Source organism: Lutra lutra, chromosome 4, assembly GCF_902655055.1.
Source record: "Lutra lutra chromosome 4, mLutLut1.2, whole genome shotgun sequence".
NCBI lineage: Eukaryota > Metazoa > Chordata > Mammalia > Carnivora > Mustelidae > Lutra > Lutra lutra.
Genome location: NC_062281.1, coordinates 97,677,099 through 97,692,046, shown reverse-complemented (window position 1 = coordinate 97,692,046; position 14,948 = coordinate 97,677,099). Strand labels below are relative to the sequence as shown.

Genomic DNA, 14,948 nt, shown 5'->3' with positions numbered 1-14,948 from the left:
GCCTGCTTCCTCCTCTCTCTCTCTCTCTCTGCCTGCCTCTCTGCCTACTTGTGATCTCTGTCTGTCAAATAAATAAATTTTAAAAAACTTAAAAAAAAAAAAAAACCAGATAAGCTGAATAGACCTCTATATTCAAGAAATTGAATCTGCCGGGACAAACATTCCTACAAGAGAATTCCTGGCCCAGATGGCTTTGCTGGTGAATTCTCTGAAACATTTAAGGAAAAGGTAACAGCCATTCTATACGTTCTTCCAGAAAACACAAGAGGAAGGAATACTCCCCCAGCTTCATTTGTGAGGCCAGCAATTATCCTGATACGAAAACCAAACAAAGACTTTACAAGAAAACCACAGACCCGTATAGATGCAAATCCTGAACTAAATATTAGCAAATTGAATCCAGCAGTGCACAGCACAGGCGATACATCATGACCAAGCAAGAGCTATGCTCCCAATGCAGGGCTGATTTGACATTCAAAAGCTAAGTAGTGTTATTCACCATTTTAAAAAGGCAAAAGAAAAAAAGATGATCATTTCAATACAAGTCAAAAAAGCACTTATGAGAATTCAACATCCATTCATTACAGAAACCAGCAGCAACTAGTAGTAGTTGATAAAGTGTATCAAGGGGAAACCTAGAGCTAACATCATTTCATGGTTAAAAAGCAAATACTTGCTCTTGAAGATCAGGACAAAGGGAAGGACGTCCATTGTTATCACTTCTGTGGAATAGTGTACTGGAATTACTAGTGAATACGATAAGGTAATACAATGAAATTAAAGGGATCCAAATTGGAAAGGAAGAAGTAAAACTGTCTTTATTCACAAGACTCCTGGAGAGTGTCCATAGAAAATCCTAGAGAATATACAAAAAAATCTAAAATTAATAAATGAGTTTCACAGAGTCATGTGACACAATTTTATTTCTATATATTAGCTACAATTTAAAATTGAAAAAATATCATTTTAATAAAATAAAAATATGATATATTTAGATAAATTTTACAAAATAATGTTTAAGACCTGTACAAAGCTATAAAATGCAAAACTGATGAGAGAAAATCAAAGAAGAGACTAAATAAATGAATTGGTGGTATTAATAATAAAATAAATGAAGAGATTACCATTCAGGGTTGGAAGATCTTCTTTAAGTCATCAGTTCTCCCCAGATCAGTCTATCTTCAGCACAATCAAACCCAATAAAATTTCCAACAGACCTTTTTTTTGTGGACAGATATTGACAACTTAATACCAAAATTTTTATAGAGATGTAAGGCACCTAGAATATCCCAAAATAACTTTTATCAAGAAAAGTAAAGTTGAAGGACTTATCTACCTGATTTTAGATCTTACTACAAAGTTACATTAATCAGGAGTGTATGATATTGTCAGGTAGGAATGGACGTATAAATAATAGGATAGAATTTAGTATGAAATAAACCCACACATATGGTCAGTTGATTTTTATTTTATTTTTTGAGGGGGGCTGAAATTTTGATCACCTTTTAAAAATGTTTTATCCAGTTATAACATACATAGAGAAAAATGCACACAGTCAACTGATTTTTAGCAAAGAAGACAAATCAGCTCAATGAGGAAAAAATAATCTTTCCAGCAGTTGGTGCTGGGATAATTGGATGTCTGTGTGCAAGCAGTTTAACTTCAACTTGCCTGTCGCATCATACGCAGTTATTAACTCCTTGGGAGACTCCGACGTAAAGCCTAAAACTACAGAAGTTCCATAAGAGAATGTAGGAGAAAAATCTTAGTGACTTTGGTTTAGGCAAAGATTTCTTATATAGGACACACAAAGCACAAAGCAAAAAAATTTCATTACTTAGACTTCAAAATGAAAAATTTTTGCTTTTTGAAAGACATAACTAAAGAAAAGCAAGGTGCAGACTGGGAAAAGTAATTGCAAAACATATACTTGATAAAGAACGTGTACCCAGAATACAGAATGGACTCTTGCAGCTTAATAATGAGAAACAAACAAACAAACAAAACATGGACAGAAGATTTGAACAGACACTTCTCCAGAGGGATACGAAAATGGTCAATAAGCATGGGAAAAGATGTTCAATTATTTAACATCAGGGAAATGGAAATCAAAACCACAATGGAGATATACCACTATGCACCTATTAGAATGGCTAAAATTAGGGTGCCTGTTTGGCTCAGTCAGTTAAGCGTCTGCTTTTGGTGCAGGTCATGATCCCAGGGTCCTGGGATCAAGTCCCATGTCGAGCTCCCTGCTCAGCTGGAAGTGTGCTTCTCCCTCTGTCCTTTCTCCCTGCTCGTGGCTCTCTTTCTCTCAAATAAATAAATAAAGTCTTAAAAAAATAAATCTAAAAGACCAACCATACCATCATTGGCAATGATAAGGAAGAATTGGAACTCTTATATCCCACTGATAGAAATGTAAACTGGAACAGACCCTTTGAAAAACATTAGCAGCTTATTTAAAAGGGAGACATACACGTGCCATATGACTCACCTTTACCCAGGGAGGCAGGAACACAGATGGACACAAAGACTTTGATGCAAATGTTCATAGTAGCTTTATTAATAATGGTCCCAAACTGGAAGGAACCCAAATACCCATCAGCTGAGGAATGGATAAACAAATTGTGACCTATTCATACAATGAAATATTGCTGAACAACAACAAAAGGATTGAACTGTGACCTACTGATTACACACAACAACATGGATAAATTTCAGAACCATTCATGCTAACTAAAAGAAGCCAGACGCAAAAGTTTACAAACTGAATTATATCATTCATATGAAATTTTAGAAATGGTGAAACTATAGTGACAGAACTTTATGCATATATGGTATTTTTCTTTAAAGGGGGGGGAGCAAATGAATTCTAGGTTCTTTTGCCCACCTGTGTATCGTAACAGAGGGCATACTGCTGTCTTAAAGATTTTTAACATATGCATGAGCAATCAAAAATTTGTCATAATCATCCAATGAATGAAGTAGATGATTAAGTTGAATTTTTACTATTTGGGATCAATGAAATGTGACTATAACATGCTGAGAATTTTTGTTCTGGCAACCTCAGATAGACTCTGAGAAAACTTCTGGATAGCTAGTTCCAAAAATGATGTCCCCTTATAGCTTCATCATTGGAATAAACTTACAACCTCTTCAATTCAGTGCTTTGAAGGATACAAGATACAAGTGTTTTGAGAATTCTCTTTTTTCCCCTCAAAGATAATTGAGCTTAGTTTCCTTTTTTTTTTTTTTTAAGATTTATTTATTTGACAGAGAACACAAGTAGGCAGAGCAGCTGGCAGAGGGAGAGAGAGCACAAGTTGATAGGGAGAGGGCACACAGAGGGAGAGGGAGAAGCAGGCTCCCCACTGAGCAGAGAGCTCAGGGGCTTGATCCCAGAGGATCATTACCTGACCTGAAGGCAGACACTCAGCCACCTGAGCCACCCAGGCACCCCTAGTTTTACTTTTTTAAAACAGTCACTTTGTACTTTTGCTGGTAGTAGCCAGTAATAATCTGATTTTATATTCAGATAAAGAACCAAAGTCAGATGTCCAAGGAACCAGCCCAGGGGCTGCCAAGCACTCCTGAAAGAATAAGAAATAATTTTCTAATAAACAGAGCTACCGAAATTGACACAGGCTACCTGGGGATAAGGTGAATTCCCCGAGGTTCGGGTGGTGACTGGACTCCGGTGTCAGGAGCGCAGGAGAGGTTACGAGCATCTCATGAGCGAGAGGCCGATGGGAGAGCTCTGTGGGGACAGAGCTGGAGCCTCGCTCCCCAAATGGCTTCCAGCCGGAAGTGTCCTGAGCCTCATGGGAAAGACTTCTTGCAGCTTTGGTGTCTGTGGGCGTTTGGATAAAAGCCTTCCGTGTTGTGCCATTTGAATTCAATTTTCAGGACAGCAATCCCCTACCCTGCTGTTAAAGATGTTACAGAGCGTCGCTCTACAGTTCTGAAAGATGCCATCCTGTACGGGTTGAAAACGGTCCCAGAGATCATCTGCAATAAAGCAAATGTGCAGATTCCCGTTTGCTTCAAGGCTACCGAATACCTTTTCATGACACACTTAAGTTTTCTAGAAAATAGCTGAAGAATTGCTCTTATTATTGGTTTAATGGAGGAGATCGTTAGATCTCTAGCGCAGACATGGATCTTGTGGTAAACGCCGAAAGGCAGCGTTCTTTTTCCAGAAGCACTCGTGGCTTCAAATAATATATTCAGTACTTAAAAGAGCTAGCATCTTCTTCCAAATTGCCTGGCAGAAGAGGAGAAAGCCCCAGATGGTCGGGTTTGGCAGTGCCTGGGCCGCTGTGCTCAGGACACCATCTTTAAAGTACATGACGATTTATTTCATAGTTAGGCAAGGAAGGGGAAGCATATTTTAGGATGGAATATTTAAATGCCTCCCTCCTTAGAAGTTGAGAGAGCATGAACACAGATTCTTTGCACTAAATTAATCCCTACTGTAGTCCTTCTACTAATTTGCTCAGCAAATATTTAGCAAGCACCGCAGAGTATTGTCCTATGGGACACGGTGTGAGAGGCACAGACGCGAGCGGGATACCAGCCTTAGCCTGAAGTAACTCGATGCAGACAAGATGGAAAAGGAAGCAGCTCCAGGAGTGTGTCTGAAACATGCCAGTTGAATGGGTCAGGGACTAGGGACAGTGGAGGTCAAAGAAAGGAAGGTCAAAGGAAGGAAGGAATATAGCTTTTGAGTTATTTAAGGAAAGAGTGGTTTCTGTGGGCCATGCAAGCAGCCCAAAGGAAGGGGACAAGTGTATCCTATTTGGCAGAAATGTCAAGGAGAATGAGAGGCAATTACTTTGGTGATTAGGACCTTGCTGTTGACCTTCAAGGGTAGGACTTTGAGGAGAGCGTGCTATCGGAAGCCAGATTGTAGTGAGCTACAGGGCAGGTTATTTGGGGAAATGGAGAATTGGTCACTCATTGAAGATGTCTGCTAGTCAAGGGGGTAAGTACAACACAGTCAATGAGATTTTATTCCTCAGAAGGATAAATTGTTATTTTGAGAGCAGAGTCTGCCAGGTTATTGAAGGGAGAGGTTAAATATGTTTGAAAGGGATCTTGCATTGCAAGATCCTGGGGAGAAAAATGTTAATAAAGGAAAGAACCACAGGATAATTGATAGTATTTTTGATAGGGAAATGAACTGCCATAATCTGTATTTTTGCATTTTATGTAAAGAGATAACATTAAGAAATATCTATAACATTAAGAAATTATCTATTCAGAAGCTGAAATATCATTAGTGATTAGTAATTCAAGTAAGAAGTTGGGCAGGAAGGAAAAGTAAAAGTAGTTCCATATTTAGAGTCTTGTTCTTTAAAGAACATTAATGATTTATACCCTCTGGTAGTCATTTAACGGGGTTATTCCTTATCTTCCAATGGAACACCAAGAAATGCACACTGAAGAGAGTGGTTTTCCTGGACCTCTCCTCTGCCTCTTATATCCGTCAGACTTATTCCCCGCACGCACCAGAGCTTGTCAGGCTAACCACCATTTCATGTCACTGGTTGGTGATCCACGTTGGAAAGGAGAGGCAAGTAGCCTCTGTGCTGGGTGAGACTTACCATCCCCATGAAGCTTGCTTTACCACAGGATAGTTTTCCAAGAGCTCTGTCACTGAGGAGGAAGCAAGTTTAATCCCCACCATGACCTCCACTGTGGAAGATTTCAGGGGGTTGGACAAGACACTGGGAGAATATTTGCATGCATGTGTTGTGTGTGCTCACTCAGCCTGAATGGGTAACCTGTCATACCACCTCCTCACTGTTCGATATCAGTACTTGCGTCTCTGGCTCCTTCAGAAGTCAGTGTGTCACTCAAAGGCATTTTTCTCCCTGAAGGACCTCACGGTGTTTTACCCTTGTCCTCCTCAGACACAGGTGTGTTTGCAGTGGTGAATAGCCATTCCTTGTCTCTGCTCGGGAAGCTGACGATCAGCGCGGCCTTTAACGTGGTGTACATCTACACCTCTGAGCTGTACCCCACGGTCATCAGGTGCGCCTCACACACCCTGCATGTTTTGCGGTAGACGCTTGCCACAGCGGAATTATGGTTCTCGTTCCACCGGGACCATAGTTAGGATGGGCCAGCAACAGTTCAGCAAGCTGGCTTAAGCCCAGAAACTGCCTGTGTGGACCGTACTCGGCCCACTTGGCTGAGGAAAACGTAGCTTTATTTCGAGCTAAGTTCCCTCATGTAAATCGTGAGAGAAGTCCTCTACACTAAACACATCCCATCACCCAAAGACTGCTCGTATGCCATCTTGATTTCAGCGGACTGGATTTATTCAGTCACCCATCCTGTCTCAGGCACCTGTCAGGCAAGGGGACTTGGTCCCTGTTGTCACAGAACCTACATCTTCACCCAAAATATACACATTGTTAAAAAGGTAATTCCACTTAGAAGTGAAGATGAGGTTTCCATATTAGTTGATAAATGTGGTTTCTAATGAGTAGGACACGCTCCTATCAAAGGGAACATATTCTGTCTGAAGTTTCCCCTCATAAAATAAGTCTGAAAACCAAACGTGGAGGGCAGGGATGTGGCTCAGTCTTCTTAGAACTGCCTTTGTGAGCCAGGCAGGGGTTCCCTATCTCAGCACTTCCCCAGGCTTTTCAGAGATCATTCCAAATGTTTCCCTCATCCCTGCAAACTTAATGATTCTTTCTGCCTATTAATTTTAAATTCCTTTCCCCCCCAGTTTTTCCCAGGCTGTCTGTGATGGGCCAGTCATTTCCTAATTATTCCTCTGACCTGTTTTCTTTGGCTGCCAGCTGTGATGCTAGGATGACCATTTGTCCAAACTGGGACACTTTTGAAAGCAATTAGGCTGGGGCAAAAGGGTGATATCTGGCCACCCCACCTGTAACCACTCTCATTCCCACTCCCTCCCATCACTTGCATGGCTGTACTCCTCACAAAGGTAATGTTCGTGATTTCCTGAGAATATGTGCTCAATTCTTATTCATATGCCTGACCCTTGAATCGTCAATTAGTTGAATTTAAATAAATGGGCAGACTTCTCAGATCATAAAACCCTGGCTCTCCGTGGGTATATCAATTTATAGGAAACCTCACACACAAAAACCCATTAAGAACATTGGACAAGAAATATTCTCATGGTCATTTCTGCACCATCCTCTGTGATAACTGCACTGTCCAGTGTGGTAATTACTAGCCTCGTGTGACTATTTAAATTTAAACTAATTAAAATGAAGTAAATGAAAAACCCAGTTCCTTGTTCTCACTAGCCCCATTTCCAGTGCTCGTAGCAGCAGGTGTCTAGCAACTTTCACATTGGACAGTGTGGTTACAGAACATTTCCAGAACCTCAGAGTGTTCCAGAATGTTCCACTGCTCTAAAGGAGACCATGCTTCTTCCACCTTGGGATTTATTATTATAGGCCCATTACAGGGTTTTTACATTCCCCCCCGCCCCAGAACTTACTGATTTTCCACTTTTTTTTATGCCTTTCAGGAACGTTGGGCTTGGAACTTGTTCTATGTTCTCCCGAGTTGGTGGGATTATTGCTCCCTTCATCCCCTCACTGGTTGGTTTGTACCTCCTGGTTTTGTTTTTCTGGATTCTCTGCTTTGGAAATGTTTGTACCTTTGCTTACAACGTGGTAGCAAACAGCTGCCACTGAAGATCAGCCTGCCCCGAGTGGGAAGCTTGTCTCTTTTAGATTACGTATCGCTCAGGACACAGGGGCTCTGACCCAGGATGCTGTCACCCTCGAGACTCTGAGTGTCTGCTTATCTGCATTCATTGGAGAGTTAGCTAATACCAGCATGCCCCTTCCTGTCTCCATTCATAAGTCAGTCAGTGAATATTTGTGAAGCTTCTGCAGTGTGCTGGGCTCTGTGCCGAGTGCTTCAACATCTGTCGCAAGTTTCACAAGAACCATGTGAGGCAGGGATAGTTATTATCCTCTGTTAAAGAGGAGAAATTCAGCAGAAACGGGCTACATAACTTGCCCAAAGTCATACCACTTAGACAAGAAAATTAGAAGAGAAACATGCCTAGTCGTGGGTCTATTAAGAGCTTTTTAGCGTTTTCTCAATTTCACAGTCAAGAGAAAGAGGGTAGACTTAAGAGCTGCCCTGAAAATCCTTCCAGTCTTGAAATGTTCTGGTTCTGTGATGGATTAATCCACAGAGACCCTGTGCATGTCTCTGCTGGGTCCAACCTGTGGCCCTCCCAGCCGGTACTCAACAAAGGGTGACTGGATGTGCTTTGTAGACAGCTGTTCTCCCCACCTCCTAGCTATGCCAGCAGGCCAGGTCCAAGGACCCAGGGGGTTCCTGCAGGACCAGCCAAGAGGGTCCTTGGCTTCACGCAGCATGGCAGTCACATGAGCCGGCCGGAGGAGGAACAGTTCATTGAAGATCCAGAGAGACCAGATACAGACGGAGTGACTGGGAGGCTCAGAAAGGAAAGGAGGGAGTCTCGTCTTTGTCCAGGGGGCTGGGAGTGGTCTGGTGTATGTGTCCTCTAAGGCATCCAGGCATCCAGGAACCGGTTAGAACAAAGACAAGGGCACCAGTGTTATTCCTTGGAGCCAAGGGGTCTTGGCATGAAGATGTCTAGAATGTCTCCAGTGGTCTGGAATGTGCATACAATAGCTTCACCTGGTTGTTCTCCCCTGGTCCTTCCTGAGATGTTATCTGCTCTAGAGAAATCGTTAAGTCTTGGCCCCGGCAAGAAGGACCTATGTGATTTGCATTATAAGGCTGTGTAAAGTCAAGTGGGGGTACAGGTCTGAGCAACCGAAGAAGCAGGAAAAGCGGCAAAGGGAAAACCAGCCTTTTCTCTCACAGCATCTCTTTGGTTTCCTGGTCTCCCTAGTACAGGAGGGTGTCTCTGAAATCCCACCGTGACCTTTTCATTCTCTTTCTTTCTTCCTTTCAATCTTTCTGGTCTTTCTGTCTTTCTATCTTTGACTTGCAGTACACTTCCTTTTCATGAGTATCTCTTTCCATGTCTCCTGCTTAATTTCACACGGTCAGACCCTTCCTCTAATATATATTTGTTCCATTCTATAAAGTATGTGGGACATTAGGGGTTTATCTCTAAAGATCTCTGGACTCTGGCTCTCCTAGAACATTATACTACCTAGTCCTTGGTCTCTGTTCCTGCTCAGTTGAGAAGAGGTGAGAGCGTTGTGTCCCCCATGACTCAGCAGCACACCCACAGTGTTGGACCTGTGTGTGTGGGATCCAGAAGTGAGATTCTGCCCGGCTACCTCCGTCCCCTGCCCTGCCTTGTCCATCATCTCTTTACTTCTGAAAAATCAGGCAGAGGATATCCTGACTAGGAGTGGTCCTATCCACACAATTTGGAAGCCCAAATAAGATAAAGCTAAACAACTCCTAACAAGAACTCAGGAATGTTAATGAGCTCAGAAAGGCCCCCAGAGCAACATGCCAGTGGCTGGAGAGCAGCGCACAGTTTTCTGTGCTGTTATCTTTGAACCTGTTTGTGTTTCGAGAAACTCTGTACCTTTTCCCGAGAATGTCTGTTGGATCTCTGAAGCAAAGCTGTATCTCCCCGTTCGGTTCGGATAGTTTCCGAACCGCACGGACATGCCAGGGTTCTTTAGGTTTTTCTTTTTCTTTTCAGGATGTTCATACCTTTAACCCTTGTCCTCCCAGGTATGTTGCTGAAGTGGGAGAGCGGGGTTCTTGTCTCCTGGAGTTGAAGAATGAATCTTGTGGACAAAGGAGAGAGGAAAGGGATAGATTTTTTATTAACCAGGGATACAGGGGAAAAAAAAAAAAGCTCTCAGGAGGGAGAGGGGCCCCAACAGGGTTGCTGCCCCTGAGGGCTTTTAGGGTAGGTCTTTTATTGAATGTTAACCAGGGAACTTAAATCTTTTTAATTTCTCTACTGATAGCACCTTTGTGTAAGGACCAGTGATAACATCTTTAACAGCTTACTTTTTTTTTTTTTTTTTTAAAGGGTCTGGTTATTCTCTGTTAGATCCCAGGTGACTGTCCTAAAAAAGACCCCCTCCAGGGACACCTAGGGCAAGGCAATCTGGTGTTTTCCCTTATCTCTGGTTTCCTCACACCTCCACATTTGGGGGATTGCTGTGAACCTGATCACAGAGCCCCCTCCCTATCTCTCTCTACGAGCCCCTCCTGTCCCTTACTCAGTGTTAAGTGAATCAGCGAGCTTGGTGGGTGGGGGGATGGTTTGGCTGATACGAGTGTGGAGAACTTTAAAGTTTATGGTGATCAAGTCTTTGGGGTACCTCCCAAGCAACGTGTATGTGGAGATCCCTGTGATCTAAGGGAGTTGCCTGCAGTGAAAGCAGTACCCACCCCCCACTTCCATTCTGATCCTCATACCTCTGAGGCCTTTCTGTGTACTCACCCCCACTTCTCTGTGCCTGAGCAACCACTCCATGATTTTCCACGGTAACTCTCCATGGGGGAAGAAGTGGCTTCTAGTGTATTCTAGTGGGAAGGCATGACCTGGATAGTAAGCATGGCCATGCCTTGGGCACAGACTACTGATGTCACATGCTGGGAACCAGATACCGAGTTTTCATGTTTTTGTTTTACTCCCTGCCCCCACAGAGATATGTGCAGTGGTCTTTACCCTTCATTATCTTTGGAGCCACCGGCCTGACTTCGGGCCTCCTGAGTTTATTATTGCCGGAAACCCTTAACAGCCCATTGCTAGAGACATTTTCGGACCTTCAGGTGTATTCATATCGGAGACTGGGGGAGGAAGCGTTGTCCTTACAGACCTTGGATCCCCCACAGGTATGGTGTGGTTTTCTTAATCATTCACAAGTATCGCTTGGGAGGATGACAGTTTGGGGAGCGGGAGGAGAGAATGTTCTGGTTACATTTAATAGAACCAAGCAAAGCTGTTGGAAAACAAAGGTGTGGGATTAATAGCAGCTGGTTTTTTAGAGAAATGAAGATGGCCAGTGAGTCATTCACTTTCGTAGAACACTTTAGGGTGAAATCTTAGGGGAGAAGATGTCATAAAGATTCATTTGTCGGTTGAGTGCTAGTTAATAATTTTCATTTTAGAAATGTCATGGTGTCATGTGACCATTCTGGTTCTCCTTTCCCGTTTCAGTCTGAGGACAAGGATGACACTGTAGGCAGTGAGAGTGAGGAAGAGGAAGAGTTCTTCGATGCGGACGAAGAAACCCAGATGATTAAGTGAAGTGGCCCCGGATCCCGCGTCACAAGCAGACAATCTCCTCGCCTCTGGCGAAGGCAGGCTTTCCCGGGAAGTACAGGCTTGCACACACACGGGAGATCCTCAGCGCGGCTCATTTTTTTCAGGTGCAAAGTAAGATGGAGAAGAGATTTCATGAGTGAGGACATCACTGTACTGAGCGAGTAGTCGTTCATTAGTCGGCAGTTCAGGCTCGTTTCTGAACCATGACTTCTGGCCAGAGAGCTCCAATCCACATGGCAGAGTGGAAAGCTAATTTGTTTCTGGAAGTCTGATTGTGTTGCTTATCCTTGATCATGCCTAAAGGCAGACATATAAAATTCCTTCTGCCCTCTTAGTGGGATAAGATAAACCATCCTTAAGATTTCATCCTAATACCATATTTGACATCTACCCCTTATCATTTGTGCCTCACCAGGAATCTCCAGGCCGACTGGTGTTCGCATTCCAGTTTCATGCCAGAGGAAAAGCACTGAGAGGACATTGTGTGTGGCCCAAGGCCTTCAGCTTTCCCCTAATTGATGAGAGGTGGGTCCACCCCGCTCGCTTCCCAGGCTCAGGGTTGGCTTGAGTACCCTGTGTCTTGAGCCCCACAGACGATCCCCTGAAAAAGCCAACTGTACTGAAGCGATTTTTCTCAGAGCCAGAGGTGTGGCTGCAGCTCCCGCTCCGCTCCCTTTGACGGGCAGCTTGTGTCACTTCCTCCGTTCTGACTTGGACACTCCTCCAGAAACCCGTCCATCTCAGATCCCAGTACCAGCAATCACTTCAGAACTGGGCTCACTAAGGGATGAAGCTTCGTGAAGGTAGAGGGCAGCCGCAGAGTGACAGACACGTCAAGTATTTGAAAAGGGGCAGCTTTTATAAGGAAGAAAAGAAAATGATCTGTCACGGGTTTTCGTTCTGTTTTCCGCGCTGTGCAATGAGGCACTTAGGCAACCGCTAAGAACTTGAACACTTCTAATTCCAGGTCAGTCCCTGCCTCTGTGTCAGACTGGAAAGCAAGTAATTTCATAGGAAGTGTGGTTTTTCTCATGAAGTACTGCCAACTTTCAAATAAGTCTGTGACACATAGTTTTCTAAAATCATATGCTGAAAGGACCTGTTTCCCTTGCAACTTGAATGCTATCTCAAGTAGGTGTGTTAACCTGGAGTCAACAAGTTTGTACAATATGGCTTTAGGCCACTTTCCCAACCAGGAACTTTACTATGTCTTCAGAATTTCCCATTTTATTAACTCTCGGAGAAAGAAGTTGCACTGAAGTTAAAGAGAAGACGTCATGGGGCCTGCTTCTGGAAATCTCAGAGGCATCACCCCCAGCTGGCTCTGACACTTCCCCAACTGCTTCCACATTAACCTCTTGATTTACACTCTATCAGTCTGTACCTTTGTATTGGTTAAAGTATTTTTATGTCCTTTATGCCTTTGATGATATTTTGAGCTCTTCATACATAGGGGCCATCTCTCCTGCTGTTTGTTTCTCTCTGCTGTGTCCAGAAGAATATGGGCCTAGACACAGTAAGGACCTAATAAATATTGCTGTTTCTAACCAAGAAAACTGTGGATGTGAATGATGCTTGCAATATCATTTTTATAAATCTCAGGCAAATATGACCCCCACCCCCAAACTGTGGAATCCTGCTTGTCTATCTCTGGCAGATGGAGACCCTGCCCACCACCAGGAGAAAAAGAGAGGAGGAACTTACAAGGACACTTAGAAGATCTTCTTAGTGGCTGGGCATTAAAAATAAAACAATGAACTGACATATGTGTGCTCTTTGGTCAATTAGAGCGTTCTTTACCTTATGAGGATAACATGTCCCATTAGAGAAAATTTGGAAACTGGAAGTTAAAAAAAAAAAAAAAAAAAACCATAGGCCCAACACCCAGAGGCAACCAGTGTTATGGCTTTGTTCTAACTGAAGACCAGTTGGGAAACCATCTCTCTGCTGGCACCGGGATTCCCTCTGCTTCCCACTAAATAAGCGAGGATTCCATTAGTTCTATCCCTGGGTCTCCTGCTTTCCCAGCAGTGGGCTGGAAAAAGGGAGGGGGGATACACATGTCACTTAAAAAGACCAGGCAGGCTATCAGCTGCTTGAGTCAGTTGTCACTAGTAAGGTCCATGGTTCTTTCTAGATGGTCTTTTGGTGAAGTTTAATAATCATAATTATTAAACTTTTCATTCTACCACCTTTTATAAAAAGATTTTTTTTCTTTTGATATTAACTGTGGAAGAACAGTGATTGTAGAGAATGTGTACCTGTGTATATTTGCCCTGATTAAATGATTGGAAAGCTTTTAATTTACAGGGAACATGATTTGTGCAGATGATTTGTAAAAAAGCATCTTTTAAAATTTTTCTTATTGTATTCCAAATTAAATTTCTTTTCTTCTCAAAAGCAGTAAGAAAAATGTAAACGCATAGGAAACCCCCAGTTTCTAGGGTCAAAAGTCTTAGAACAACTTATTCAGAATCTTGGTACTGATATGTTAAAAGAAACAGCGTTGTAGTTTCTTGATCTGGGGAGTTAAAATCAGTGCCCATTGAAAACACAGTATTTGTCATTTGGCTGCTTTCAAGCAGTATAGATATTCTTTAGTATTTAAAAATGAACAAGTAAAATACAACAAATAAGAAGCAAATGAAAGTTTCTGAGGCACTGTTTAAGAGAATATAATCTGGGCAGGTATTTTTGTGGAGGGCAAATTGATGAAGAAACCATTAGTATCTTTAATATCTAATGTCTAGATTTATATTCTTAACAAAAACATTGAAATAATTGTCACTAACATACCAGAATTATTTTTTTAAAAAGATTTTTGTATTTACTTGAGAGAGAGTGCACACACGAGTTGGGAGGCGGGGGCAAGGGAGAAGGAGGGACAGAGGGAGAAGGAGATGCAGACTCCCATGCTGAGCGTGGACTCCACCTTGGGGCTCAATCCCCTGAGATCATGACCTGAGCCAAAGGCAGATGCTTAACCAACTAAGCTACCAGGTGCCTGCATACCAGAATTAAAATACAGTTTTCCAAAAGACTTATTCTTCCATTACAAATTCTTACTAGATCATCGGTTCTAAAATTGGAAAAGTATCTATAAAAGTCTCTTACAAAGGCTCCTAGGTGTTATTTAGTGTCCATCAGTCCGGTACAGCTGGAATTTGAAAGGTGGGAGTGACATGGAGGTCATGCTTGTGATGTGTCGGTTTTTCCAGCTGGGGTCCAAGGTCATAGAGGCATTCGGTTTTGCTGAGGCCGTTTTAGCAGCAACATTGACAGGGGCAGCATCGATTAAAATCTTAACAAGATTTTAGGTAGAACATAGATTGAACAATATAGAATCTAGATAGAACAAGATGTTAACATAGAACCTGGCAAAATAATTCTAGTATTCATATGGAAAAGTAAAGATCCAAATCAAGATAATCCTGGAAATTAAGAGCAAGCAGAGGGACTTGACTTTCCAGATATCAAAACTTGTAAAGAATCTATAGTACTGGTGTGGCAGTAGACAAGTACAACAAATTGAACATAATAGAGATCCCAGAACAAGACCAAGCATGTAAAAGATTTGGCATTTTTCAAAGATGGCATCACAAATCAGTGGGAAAAGGATGAACTATTCAAATGTTGTTGTGAGAACTACTGGGTTTCCATATCAAAGAAAATAAAATTAGGTCCTTTCTTTTCACCA

The 14,948-nt window shown here is 42.5% G+C and overlaps 1 protein-coding gene across 4 annotated transcripts in view; it reads left to right on the top strand.

Moving 5' to 3' along the window:
- Positions 1 to 12,807, top strand: part of SLC22A15 (solute carrier family 22 member 15) — an 86,708-nt gene extending 73,901 nt beyond the window's left edge. Inside the window, exons 9-12 of one of the 4 annotated variants that reach the window (XR_007126769.1) lie at positions 5,919 to 6,039; positions 7,523 to 7,599; positions 10,630 to 10,818; positions 11,144 to 11,224. Coding sequence is in view for 3 of the 4 variants with exons in the window: in XM_047726831.1 (XP_047582787.1) it covers positions 5,919 to 6,039; positions 7,523 to 7,595; positions 10,630 to 10,818; positions 11,144 to 11,233 (473 nt within the window). In the remaining variant the exon portion in view is untranslated. Of the gene's footprint in view, positions 1 to 5,918; positions 6,040 to 7,522; positions 7,600 to 10,629; positions 10,819 to 11,143 lie in introns of all 4 variants that reach the window. The other 3 variants (XM_047726832.1, XM_047726831.1, XM_047726833.1) reach the window with 3 other exon arrangements.
- The last annotated feature ends 2,141 nt before the right edge of the window (positions 12,808 to 14,948 follow it).